Source organism: Microcaecilia unicolor, chromosome 1 (assembly GCF_901765095.1).
Source record: "Microcaecilia unicolor chromosome 1, aMicUni1.1, whole genome shotgun sequence".
In the NCBI taxonomy this organism is placed as follows: domain Eukaryota; kingdom Metazoa; phylum Chordata; class Amphibia; order Gymnophiona; family Siphonopidae; genus Microcaecilia; species Microcaecilia unicolor.
The window spans coordinates 53389660-53403630 of NC_044031.1; the positions used below are offsets into that span (position 1 = coordinate 53389660).

Here is a 13971-nt window from a genome sequence, read left to right on the forward strand (position 1 = left end):
ATGCACACGCATCCTATGCACGTCAATTTTGAACTACTGCCCGGCAACTGCATGGCCTGGGTGGTAATTTCATTTTTTACGAGCGTCCACTAAGCGCGCCATAAATTTTCCGGTCGCGTTGTACGCGCATAGACCATTACCACCCGGTTAATGCATGAGACCTTACCGCTAGGTCAATGGGTGGCAGTAAGGTCTCAGGCCCAAAATGGACACGCGCCAATTTTTATTTTGACGCACGTTCATTTTCGGCCAAGAAAAAAGGCCTTTATTGCAGGCGCGCTGAAAAATGGACCTGTGCACGTCTAATACAGGTCATTTTTCGGCGTACCATAGTAAAAGGACCCCCCAGTCTGCTCTTGCTCGGGCCTAACAAACAGGTAACTGGTTACTGAATACTGGGTTTTGATTTTATACATGCGTGTGTGAAATGCAGTGACTCTGTATTTGCTTACAGTCGTAGAAACATATTCTCGAACATGATGGAGGACAAGAAAAACTATGAGGTTTGACAAGTTTCTGAAGAGCATAACAGATGGTCGTATTTCCCTTTGCACGAGATCTGAAAACATCCAGGAACATTTACAAATTAGTGGCTCATGCTTCCAAGAGAAATTCAGCTTTTAACATTTGTCTAGCCATGTTCGTATAGTGCAGTAATGGTAGGCTTGCATCCCGCTTTTCACTTGCGATCCACCAGCATCATCACCAGAGCATTACACCCTTAGTCTTGAGTTTATCAGAAACTTGCTCTGTGGCATATGTTAATGATGTTCAATGCCAGCAGTGTTTTCTTGCCCAAATACATCTTTCAAGTGAAGTCATCCTGTAATCCATTTAAACAGAGTGATGGCCTCATTCAGTTCATGCCTTTACGAGTCAACCAACTTTCTGGTTGCAATTCTTTTAAATGGAAAATGCTGATGATAATGTTGGAATCCAGTAGGATTTTTAAGAATGAGGTTTTAGATTCAGCTTTTTCAATATAGTGGTTTTAAGAGCGTATATACCCCGGTAGGTACGCAGTTAATGCATTTCTATTTAGATTGACAGTAAATGGGGATGACAACCTAGAAGCCAGTGCCAAAGATGAATGCTATGAAACATCTATTTGAAGCTTTAAGTTTGGAAGTGTATCAGAATTAACGTTTTGTGTTAGCAGGCTATTGTACTAAGATATTGGCATCTGAAGTCATCAAGGTCATATCTAAAGATATGATTTGGGGTTAATTTCCACAGGGACATCACTTGCTCAAGGAAAAAAAATAGATATTAAACGGATATATACAACAAAAAAATACACAAATTTTTAGTGGTTTTTAAGACAGTGATAGTGCTAAAATAATGCAAATGAAGCCCAAACCTACTGAATAGGGAAATTGCTTTCATTGTTGTCTTGTTTCCCTTCATTTACATGTTCTGCTGGCAACCACAGGGTGATCTGTATCTCTGTATTTCAGAAGCAACTTTGACTTTCTTTCCCATGCCTGCATTGTGCAGCCATAGCCAACCTTCTTGCATCTCCTTTCCTCTGTTGGAGCCATTGTTCTAGATGGGCAGAGACTTCAGCAGACACTCATGTTCCTGCCTCTTCCCTTCTCCCTTTATTTCGTGTTCAGTTTGTTGGTCTTCTGCTTTGCTTTAGACTCAAAAAGATCCAGGCACATCAAAGCTAACAAACTCTAGATACTATCAATCTAAATATGTAGCTAATTTTTAGCCAAATTGCTCTCTGAGATTGGCAAAGGTCAAGTGAAATATGAAATAGAATGGGCTATGGACGTCACTGATAATATTAATCTATTGCCCACTCAATCTGATAGGCATTTCTTGTTTCCATGTTGTTGGACCTCTTGATTCAGCTTAGTTTACAGAAAGAAGAACACAGCTGGGTCGCCTGTACCCTACAAAGTGCTTACATATTAACATAGCTTTCAACTCCCATAATGTCAATCAAACCCTGTTTGTCTCCATATGCAGTTATGCCACAATGCATAATCTCCTGCCATGTTGGATATATGTGCCCTCTGTAGGCAATGCACGGGTTAATCTTTACAGGTGTACACCTCCTCTCTTTGGGTACACTGTTTGCAGTCCACATAACAGCACCAGCGGACCTGACACTGGCAAGATCTGGTCACCACCCTGCTTTGTGTATTATGACCCCGCCCACAACAAATACTCTCACAGTTCTTGTCTTTGTAACATTTCCTCCCCGACGTGCCAGGTGAATACTTGCTCATTCGACAGAAGCTCGGGGAATCATCAATATAAATGAGATCTGTAGTCCTAGGGATTTGGTCACCATGGCCAGGAATGGTTCTTTTGGGGGGTGAAATGTCTCCTTCTCCTGTAGCTTCATTGGTGGTGCTGCCCACTTTGAGTGAAGTCTCATACTTCTGTTTAAGCTGCTTGCCAATTTCGTGGAAAGGAGAGAGCTGCCTCCAACATGTTCGTACTGTACATGATCCAGATACACCATGGCACTTACAGGTAGTTTCCACTCCTGCCTTGATGACCTGAAAAATAAGAATGCATAAGAAATTAGCCAAGATAGAAGAGGAGACAGGAAGGCAGGGATATTTCATAAACATATAGGACCATGTTTGGTTGATTTTCATACTTTTGCCATAACATATGCACTGTACCTTTCCCTCCAGACATACTCATCGTATATGCACATCTCTTATCTAAAAGATATCTCTATGGGGCCCTTTTACTAAGGTATGCTGAAAAATGGCCTGCGATAGTGTAGACTTATGTTTTGGGTGTGTGCAGAATCATTTTTCAGCGCACCTGTAAAAAAATGCCTTTTAAAATTTTTTGTCAAAAATGGGCATGTGGCAAAATGAAAATTGTCACACGTCCATTTTGGGTCTGAGACCTTACTGCCAGCCATTGACCTAGCGCTAAAGTCTCATGCGGTAATCGGGTGTTAATGACCTACGCGCATCAAATGCCACTTGGCATGCATCCAAAAATAAAAATAATTTTTCGGACGCGTGCTTCTGACATGCGCCAAAAATGAAATTACAAGAACCACGCCACGCCGATCTGAGGAAGAAGGGCAACCTTCGAAAGCTAATCAAGAAATGTATTAAGTTATGTCCAATAAAAAAGGTATCATCTTATTTTCTTTTCCATGTTTTATTTTGTTTGATTTCTATTGATAACCTTAAGAGTGGACTAACACGGCTACCACATTCCTCTATAGTAATTAGTATAAATGGATAACAACATAACATAATGATATCAGGACAGGGTATGATTATCAGTAATTAGCATGTAAATTTCCAAAAGTCTTCACAACAACCACAACAGCATAAAACCACCCCAAAAGCTTTAAACACAGCACTCCCCATAACCAGTACCCTCTTCAGGGAGGACAAGGGGGCTAAAATTATACTAACTTCCACCTGCCAACCATCTGCACCGACACCCTCCTTCCCATTCAGAGAGTGAGATTGAATCATGCCACCCACTGCCACCACAGCCCCAGCCCCACCAACTTATAGGCAGCAGGAAAAGGCAAGGTTTAAAGGGCTTTGCAGCATTTTAGGCTTTTGATATGTTAAACAAGTTGTTTGCTATAATTCATGATAGTTTTCACACTACATAACTCAGAATCTTCCTACTTTTACTCCTGCCTGAATTCTGTGTGACTGCGGAGTGAAGAATTCTCCAGCCCTACAGAATTCAACATTTTTGAACAGAATTTGTGCTCTGAGGGGAGCTGGCTGACTGGCTGGCTCCCCACTGCTCCCCCAAGCCCGTGGTGCTGACTGGCTAGCTGGTTCCCCTGCTTCCTCCCCGGGCCTACCTGAGGACGCCTTAGCAGTCTAGTGACCTCTTCGGGGGCAGGAAAGGCCGCCACTCTTTCCTACCCACTGCTGCTGCTTTCTGGCTGGTCTGCCGCTTCTTCAAAATGGTTGCCAAGACTTCAACGGTAATCTCGAGAGACTGCCTCAGGAAGTCTCGGCATCCATTTGGAAAAAGCGGTAGCACCGGTCCAGAGCAGAAACAGTGGGCAGGAAAGAGCGGGGTTCTTTCCTGCCCTAAGAAGAGGTAATACCGATGTAGCTCCTCCTCCTCTTACCTCACAGGTGAGTTCAAGGGCAGCTGAAAAAAAATACAGATGGCGTGTGGGTGCAGGGAGGGATGGGGTTGTAAAAAAGGTAGAGGGCTGCAGGGAGGGAAGAAGCTGTAAAAAAAGATGGATGCTGTGGGTGGGTAGATGGGAGTGTGGAGAAGGGGCTGTAAAAAGCGTAGATGCTATGTGTGTGCAGAATTTTGATTTTTTTTTTTTTTTATGCAGAATTCCAGCAGGAATATACTTTATAGCATAATGGGATCTGGGAGAGATTAATACTGAAAAAAGAGTAATAATATTTTTCACATTGCTATAATGTTACCCTCATTTTGCCTTGGAAATGTCAGACTAGTTGTTTATGTTGATGTGTATAGGTTTTTAAAAATGTTTTATACTTGAAAGCCGTTTTTTTTTTTCACCATAAAAAATAAGTAATTGATCTTGTGGGAATTGAACATTTACAGGCCCTTTTGCAAAGTCATGAGAGGGCTGGTAGCGTGCGCCAAATTGGCACTACCGCTGGGGTAATGCGTGCACCCAGGGGTAATTCTGAGTTTGGTGTGCACTAGACTCTGTGTGATCTCCACCGTGTTGTGACTTTGTTTTTATTGGATAGTCATCTGGTCTACTGTCATCAAACTGTTCCTGGTTCTTCTCACCTCATCTTTATTATTTACCATTTTAGCCATGACCTATTTCATAGTTTTGGTCTAAAATCCCAGTTGATTTCAAATTTTGGTTTGTCTTCAAACCTAGCCCTGGAGAGCCATGCTTGCCTATCCCTAATTTAGGGAAAATCTCCTAACTATAATATAAATAAGCCTGTACTCAGGTCAATGCTGCAAATAAATTTGATACAATGATAGGCATCAATTAATGGTATAAGACTGGATTATATTTGATTTATTAGCAATATACTACTTAATACAACTAATGCTTTAAAGCATTTTACAATACTCAAATGATAGCAAACAGGAATGAAATATAACATACAATTACAATTAAAGATAGCTCATCTTGCATTGTTGGGATGCAGGTCCCTAAAACTCTCTAGTTCCTTCTTTCTGCCTGTTGTGACAGGGATGCTGAGGAACAATCTATATTGCTCCCTAGTGGCCATCCCTACCCTAGAAAACAATATCTCAAGTTACCTTATTCCCTTCCCAGAGAATGGAGGAAGAACCTTGTTTACCCTTGGGTGTGGGATGGGAGAAGCTCTGTCCTATTGCAGGCTAGGTAAGAAATGAAGTCTGCATTTCCAGGATCAGGGGGTACAGAAAGCTGTAGGGAGTTTCCCTGGGAACACAAGCAATACACACTCCAGCCTGGGCCTCTGACTGCTCCAGGAAGTAAACTGGATCCCTCCAAGCCCTTCGCACAGCTGAACTCTGAACATGAGATGGATTCTCTGGGTGAAATGGATACATCCTGGAAAAGTTATGACAGGTCAGCTCGCAAGCCTGGATCCTTTTTGGTTTGCTTGACGGGGCTTTCACCATAGATCTAAGGTCAAGTGTGCCCTAGAGACTGCATAGCATTTGTATGGACTGATTTAATTGTTTCCAAGTGTAGGTGGCTTGATGTTGGACCCATGTTTTTTCTCTTTTTTGGGGGGAGGGGAGGGTTGTTTTTTCCTTGTGTTCCCTGGAATAAATGCTTACATCTTGAACTAATTCAGTAGAGTTTGCTGGTGGGAGCTATTGAATCTGAGCTGACCTGTTGGAATATTGCCTTGGATCCTGCAGGGTTAATCCAACTGCTGAGCTCCTGGCTGTATTTTGTTAGAAATGTTTTCTGCACGGACGGCGACTGCTCTCCCTTTAGCTCCCTTCCCTCTCTGTGCTATGCTAGGTGTGACACTGTAAAGGATCAACTACAGGCAGGTTAAAGCAACAATTTCCAGGTTGAAAATTCTGCTGAGTCATCCTACATCTGAGGAAACCATCTCTAATAAGAAAGGACACAAAACAGCACAGCTAGTGGTAAGAAGGAGGAATAATAATTTTTTTTTAAAAAGAGTGAAGACTGGGAACTCATATGGGGTCCTGCTTCTTACCACGGCAATCTCCTCATAAGGTGGACCTAGGTCTACTATTATACTTGCAAAATAAACCATACAAAGTCTGTATGACTTCCAACCCATGTCTCGATGCCATTTTTGCCTTTCTCATCAAACTGCCATTCACAACCACCTCCCCCCACTGAGATCTTGAGTAGAAGATGATGATGATGGGACAGCATTAAGATTTGTTTGACATTTGCATAGCAGTATGGGCAAGATCAAAGGTACAAGGATGACGTTAAACAAGATGGAAGAAAGAATAGATCCTTGTAGAACAACACACATAGAGGGGCATTTTCGAAAGAAACATCTAAGTTTGGATTTGGACGTCTTTGTAGAACGTCTAAATTCAGAGGCGGGGAAAAACGTATTTTTGAAAAAAGATGGACGCCCATCTTTCATTTTGAAAATACCATCAAAGACGTCCAAATCCAAAGATGTCCCTAAACTTGGACGTCCTTGGATTTGGATGTCTTTGACTTTCGACGATTTTCAAAACCAAAGACGTCGAAGTCAAAAATGTCCAAATGCAAGCCATTTGGATGTGGGAGGAGCCAGCATTTGTAGTGCACTGGTCCCCCTGACATACCAGGACACCAACCGGGCACCTAGGAGGGCACTGCAGTGAACTTCATAATATGCTCCCAGGTACATAGCTCCCTTGTGTGCTGAACCCCCCAAAAAACCCCAAAATCCACTACCCACAACTGTACACCACTACCATAGCCCTTACGGGTGAAGGGGGCACCTATATGTGGGTACTGAGGGTTTGTGGTGGGTTTTGGAGGGCTCACTGTTTCCTCCACAAATGTAACAGGTAGGGGAGGGTATGGCCTGGGTCTGCATGTCTGAAGTGCACTGCAGTACCCACCAAAACTGCTCCAAGGACTTGCATGCGCTGTCATGAACCTGAGTATGACATCTGAGGCTGGCACGAAATATTTTTAAAGATGTTTTTTGAGGGTGGGAGAGGGTTAGTGACTACTGGGGGAGTAATGGGAGGTCATCCCCGATTCCCTCCGGTGGTCATCTGGAGGCATATTTTCAAAGCACTTAGCCTCCCAAAGTTCCATAGAAACCTATGGAACTTAGCCTCCCAAAGTGCTTTGAAAATATGCCTCCTGGTCATTTTGGGCACCTTTTTGTGCCTTATTCATAAAAAAAAGACATCTGGGTGAAAACGTCCAAGTTTTACTTTAGGACGTCCTTGCTTTTTTTTTTTTATTACGGCTCAAAGACGTCCAAGTCTTAGGAATGCCCAAGTCCTGCCTTCACCACGCCTCCGACACGCCTCCTTGAAATTTGGATGTCCTCGCAACGGCCTGCAGTTGGAGACATCCAAAATCCGGTTTCGATTATACCGATTTGGACGTCCCTGGGTGATGGATGTCCATGTTCCGTTTTATGTCAAAAGATGGACGTCCATCTCTTTTGAAAATGAGCCTGATAGTAGAATAAGTGCCAGAGAGAGAATGGTCACGAGTGATTTTAAATCAGTGCTCCATGAGAAATAGCTCAAACCAGATCAGCACGGTTGTGAAGAGGCCTATAGAATGCAGGCAAAAGAGGACAGAAGAGCACTGATCAAGGGAAGTTCGAAGAGTTGTGAGAACTCTTAATCATTGTCTGCTCGTTGACACTCTGTCCTTGCTTGGATTCTTGGATTTCTGGAATCTTCAACAAAGCCTACCACGACAATCAATAATTAGCTACAACACTCCACTGACTATATCGCCTTGCTATCCTTGGTATCTTTGTAACACCAATTGTATCTGTTGTACCCTGAAATGGTGATGCCATAACAGGTCTTTGTAAGCCACATTGAGCCTGCAAACAGGTGGGAAAATGTGGGATACAAGTGCAATAAATAATAATAATAATAATATTCAATCCTGGTTTTCTCTCATCACTCTTATAATGTGGGGACGTGCATTAATTTGAAAAGTGGAGAATATTAACAATATTTCCCATATCATTTCATGTCACAACTGGAAAAACCTGAAGCAGTTAGCTGGATGTCATATTCACCTTCATCTTAACTTAGCCAGAATGGAACTTTTTATAACCACCCCAAACCCATTTCTCTATTCCATGTTTACCTTAGTGGGTAATGCTATTTTCCTCCCTATTCCATTGGCCCACCATTTCTCTCTCCTTCCGGGTACACATTAAAAATATTGCTAAATGAGTTCTCTCTATAATATCAGAATTCATCTTTTGCTTTTTGAACGTACTATGAAAACAACTAACCACTCTCATTACCCCTTCTTCGATTATGGCAACCACTTCTTCACGGTTATTCTACTAAACCTTGCATCTCCACTAAAATCTAGGTAATAGAATTGCATCATAGTGTCTCCACATGGTTAAAGCATTATTTATTTATTTATTGCATTTGTATCCCACATTTTCCCACCTATTTGCAGGCTCAATGTGGCTTACAATATTCCATTATGGCATTCGCCATTCCGGAGTAAGAAGATACAATTGGTGTAGCATGGAATACATGGATGGCAATACAGAATTAATCTTATAATTTTTCGGAGTAAAAAAATACAGTTAGTGTTCCATGGAGTGCATGGATATCAATGTAGAAATTAAGCAAACAGATATAGCGAGAAAGTGTTCAGAGTATAGTTGAAGTGGTGATGTGTTATAATTAAATTATTGCTCATTATGGTATGCTTGTTTGAATAGCTAGGTTTTCAGAGATTTAAAACCTACAACTACACATGTGAAGAGTTTCCAAGTTTGCATATCTGCAAGCACTAATTCCAGAGAACATGCTGGGCACGATGCAAATAATCAGTGTGCAGCCTTTGTAATTATTGCATGCTGATTTCTGCTGTTAGGTCATGCTAAATATAAAAACTTAATACACTTTAGTGAAAGACCTCCTGAGATTCACCAACAGGCTTGATTTTCTGATAGACAAACTATACAATGTAATCTGCTGTTTGCATCAAATGGATGTAACTATATCTAGGGCTTTTTTTGAGGGGGTACTTGGGGGTACTGAGTACCAGCACCTTTTTCATTGTCTGCTAAAATTGACTCATGGTCCCCAAGTTATAGTAAAAGAGCTCAGGCTCTACACACCAATTCTGCCTTTTCATAGATTCTGTGACTGGTTGCAGGGGGCCTGGCTATTGTGGAGTGGGTCCCTCAGTGATCACCCCACCCCTGAAGGGTGGTCTGGCATTTGAGTACCGTCACCTTTTTTGCTAGAAATCACGTACTGACTATATCTCATGGATATTTCTTAGGAAAATCCTAAAAATCAGTCACGTTCAAAGCGCTGGAAGATCAGCATTTGCCATCCCTCCTGTACACAGAGAACTTGAAACTGGGAATACACAGAGAAGTTATGTATCTTGATAGAAGGAAGCACCAAAAGAAAGTCTGGTGACTCAAAGTTTCTGCTGAAATGAGAAAATTGTTTTTTTCACCTTGTACTGAGTGAACCTCTGCCTTTGGGGTGGAAGAGAAGTCTGGGCTGTGAAAGGATAACCTGTGTGTTGCACCGTGTGTGGGGGGGGGGGGGGGGGGGGGGGGGGCGGGGGGTGATGTACCAGTGGGGTGAAGCACCGAGGGTGATACACTGGGGAGGGGGAGTGTGCAGCACTGATCCGCCCCAGGTGGCAGCCGACCTAGGAACGCCACTGGTGCCCACGTGCGTTTGCTTCTGATCATCGACCCATGACATTCTTGGGCTGAATTAAGCTTGGATATTCAATACTGGACCATGTCTGGGCTCCAGCATTGAATATCCAAGAAAGTGCAGGCCAGTGCTTGATTAACTCTGTGGATAAAGTTAAGACGGCCTTCTTGCTGGCCTAACTTTATCCGCTTACTTAACTAGTTAGCAGACTGAATATTGCTGCTAAGCAGTTAAGTGCATAATTACAATAGTTCACGTTCTCATTTTATTTTGTATCTCTGTGAGTCTACTGCCAGCACTTATGCATTCTCTCTGTCAAGTCGTAAATTATAGCACATAATATTTGTTCATTACTTCATTCACATTCCTTTTTTTCAGTTTCATTATGGTGCCAGAGATCTCTCTTCAGCCAATGTTCGTCCATAAGCAGCTCTGAGCACCATTCCACATTTACCCATTATAGAATGTTTTTTTTTTCTCATTGCCGAACGCGCTCTTTTCACACATAACACCCACATTCTCAATACACCACTCTTTTTCACACACCTATATTGGACCATAATTTGCATTTTTATCATTTCACCTCCATATCTCTTAAGATACAGAAGCACAATTTATTACACATATCACCTTCAGCGTACTCTTGTATATTGTGAATTTTCCTTCCCTCATTCATTCCTATGGGCTTATTTATCCACACATCTTTAACAAATGTGCATTACGCATACTTACTTTTTATGAATAGCTTAATTGGTCACCATGCATCAAAACGTCTTTCTTTTATTATTTGATATGTGATATACAGAACACATTTGATGGTTTTAATATATTGTGCTTATTAATACTTTTATTTTCATTATTTCTTTTTTAATATATTGTTTAAATTGAGTACCATTGTGTATACATTTATAGGACACATTTTATTATTCATATGTCTTCTAATAGATGTATTTGTTTCTTTAAGACCACATTGTTCCATCCTTTTGTGTCTATGTTTATTGACCATTAGATGTTGTTCACGTATTTTATCCTAAAGGTCAGTTTCTTTTTTATTACAATTTTTTTTTCATATTTTGCCTTTACAGCTTTGTCTAGAAGACTATTCTGTATTTTATTTTCATACATTTTATTATATTAATCTTATCACTTGTTGTAGCAGCTTATCATATTTTATTGTTATTTTATTAGACTCCTGATACAGGCTACCAGCCGAATCTTCACGAATAAATTATCTACAATCAACTGAAGTCTCCTCATTTGTCTCTGGTTAGCCTGGTCTATTTCCCACTCCTTCTTTATTGCTGTTGTTTTGTTGTGGGATCACGGTGTTCCTCCGCCTCAGCGGACTCTCACCGGCTCTACCCAAACTCCATCCTGGCACTAAACAGACCATGTTGCAGCGATCAGAGGCAATATTGAGCAGCACTAACTGCTTACAGCCAGCTAATGAACGATCAACTAAGGGGGGTTCAGCCCTTTTCAATATCAGGCCCCATATTTTCATTCTATCTTATTTTCTTTTGTTTTATACTGTTCTAAATTGTTAACAGCATTGTATTATTTTTAAGCAAAGATCAGGCACAGGCAGCTCCTTGTGACTCTGGGCAAGTCACTTAACCCTCCATTGCCCCATGTAAGCCGCATTGAGCCTGCCATGAGTTGGAAAGCGCGGGGTACAAATATAACAAAAAATAAAAAATAAAATGTATAGAAGGTACCTGAATAAACTAAGCAAAGTTTTTTTTGTTCTATTATATGTAAACAAGCCCATTTCAGAGAGTGAACCCTCCACTGTGAGTGAAAAGGTTCCTATTTAAGGGAGCCACTTCCCTGATACTGCTTTATAAGCATGGGATCTGACAATATGTTAATATGCTGCTTGAAGTGCCTCAAAATGTTGCATATTAATATAGACCCCACTGTCTCTATAAAGGTCACCAAAAATTGTGCGTGCAAATTTAGATGTGGCTCTGATTTGTGAGCACTAATTGAATAATGAGGCAATTAATACTAATAATTGACTTTTTAACAATCAATTATTGGCACTAATTAGATTTCATTGGGTGTTATATATGTAAAGTAAGGCATGGGATCCACATCTAAAATTTACATACGGACCAAAAAAGAGGGTGCAGAAAGGGGCTGGTCATAAACGTTTTGGGGCAGAACAGGGGCATGGTTTTGAGTTACATGCATAATTACAGGCTAAGGGTGCTCCATGTGTAAATTTAGGCATGGGCATTTGCACCACATTTTCGTTGGTGCAAATGGTTGCGCCTAAATTTATGCACGACCATAACACTTAAGTGCTATTCTATAAACTGTGCCAAACTAGATATTTCACATGCATAAGAGTTCTATAATATTTTCTGAAAACAAAAATAATAAGAAAAAAAAATCTCCTCCATCCTCTGAAGTAAAATGTCCAGATATTTCCTGATGCTGTGCATAGGGAATCTGCTTGACCCTGGGCCCTCTAGTGCTCTATAATGAGTGACATCATAAAACAGTCATGCATGAGCAACAATTTTACATAATCCATGATATACGAATCAAGGGGAAAAATGTGTAATCAGGTTTCAAATTTGCTGAACAAACTAATGTATGAGTAAAAAAATAATTTTAAAAAAACATCCAGAATTGAAGCCAATCAGATATACTGACTCTACCAAATCTGATCAAATGTGTAACAGGAGAACCACAGCAGGATCAAATAACAGATGCTGGTCCAATGCAGCATCAAAACACGTGCAGCAGTAAAAGACTGCCCCTCCCCCGCCTCCTTCCCCTTCTTGATCATACAGCATGACTCCCAATTACCCAAAGGCTAAGAAAACATTTATTACAATATGTCTATAGAATGAGGAAAAAAAAACCCACACGCACGCAGATGATCTAGAAAGAGTTCAGGACATCTATTAGTGATACAGTTACTTCGCATGTAACCTTTTCCATCTCCCAGCTGACCTGTACTATGTACTATTGGAGAAGGGAGTACATCGGAGCGGGTCCTGGGATCAGCATGCCCTGCTTTTGCTAGGGGATTGCATTACTCTATGCACATGTGTTTTTAGAGATTGGTTTCTTTGGTACTGTGCCAGTTACAAATGCTTAAACACATACCTCCTGCGGAGTATGCTTCTTCTATTCTGCTGTAATCGGTAAATATAATATAGTGATGCCACACAGATAGCCTTCTGATTACAACTGAACAGAAATCCGATAGTCTTCCATCAAGAATTTGGAACATTACAACGCAATGTTTTCATGATGAGAGTAATGAAATAAATGATAGTTAATGCCGTTGCAAAGTAAAACAGACAGCTCTGAGTATGGAAGCCAAAGGCCTTTCTGAAAGATGCAGTAGAAATGCAGAGTTATCAGGTATATTAATGGTATGTAGTTTTTTTTTTTACTGCATAAATATCTCTCATTAAAATTTGGATGTATTAACTATACAGATGGACATTTGTTTGCAACAATATGGTTAATGACAGTGTAAATGAAGGCTTAGGTCACCAGAATTCATCTGGTTCTCATTGAGCTGGAGAGAAAAAGAAGCTAGAAATTAACTTCCAGGTCAAAAAAATCTGTATTTTATTGATTTTCTTTTGAATATTTTATTTTTAGCTTGTTAGTAAACCCTCCAAATAAGAGGGTTGGGCATATTGGCTGGACCATACTAGTTTTTCTCTGCCGTCATCTACTATTTTTGAAGCCTATGGACATCTCAAAATGCCCCAATGGACATCCATGTGCTTGAAACATCCAAAACCTGATTTTGCTAAGGCAAAAAAGGGACATCTAACACTGCAGTACATCCAAATGGCACGGGGGCATGTTGTGGGCGTGTTTTTTGCGGGACAAGGGAAAGGCCTAAAATCAGAAAGCCCAACAGCAATTACTGAACAGGAAGAAATATTGAAGCCTAAAAAAAGGAAGGATGCCCTAAGTTAGGCCTGTTTCAGTCAAGTCCAGGGTACAAAAAGGTACTCTGATTGAACAGATGACCACTGGAAGGATTAAGGCATGACACTTTCTTAGTCCCCCAATTGTTGCTGCCCCCCTCCCTTTCCACTGAAAATAAAACTGAAAGGGTAGACCAGACTCTATGACAGCTTCAGCTATTATGGGCATTCTTAGCAAAGTAGGAAGCAAGTC

At 41.0% G+C, this 13971-nt stretch overlaps 1 protein-coding gene across 1 annotated transcript in view; it reads right to left on the reverse strand.

The window, feature by feature from the left end:
• Positions 1-243: 243 nt before the first annotated feature.
• The window catches only part of WNT9A (Wnt family member 9A), a 267931-nt gene continuing 254203 nt past the window's right edge, over positions 244-13971 (reverse strand). Inside the window, 1 exon segment of the mRNA XM_030197284.1 lies at positions 244-2516. Coding sequence (XP_030053144.1) covers positions 2043-2516 — 474 coding nt within the window. The 3' untranslated portion in view covers positions 244-2042.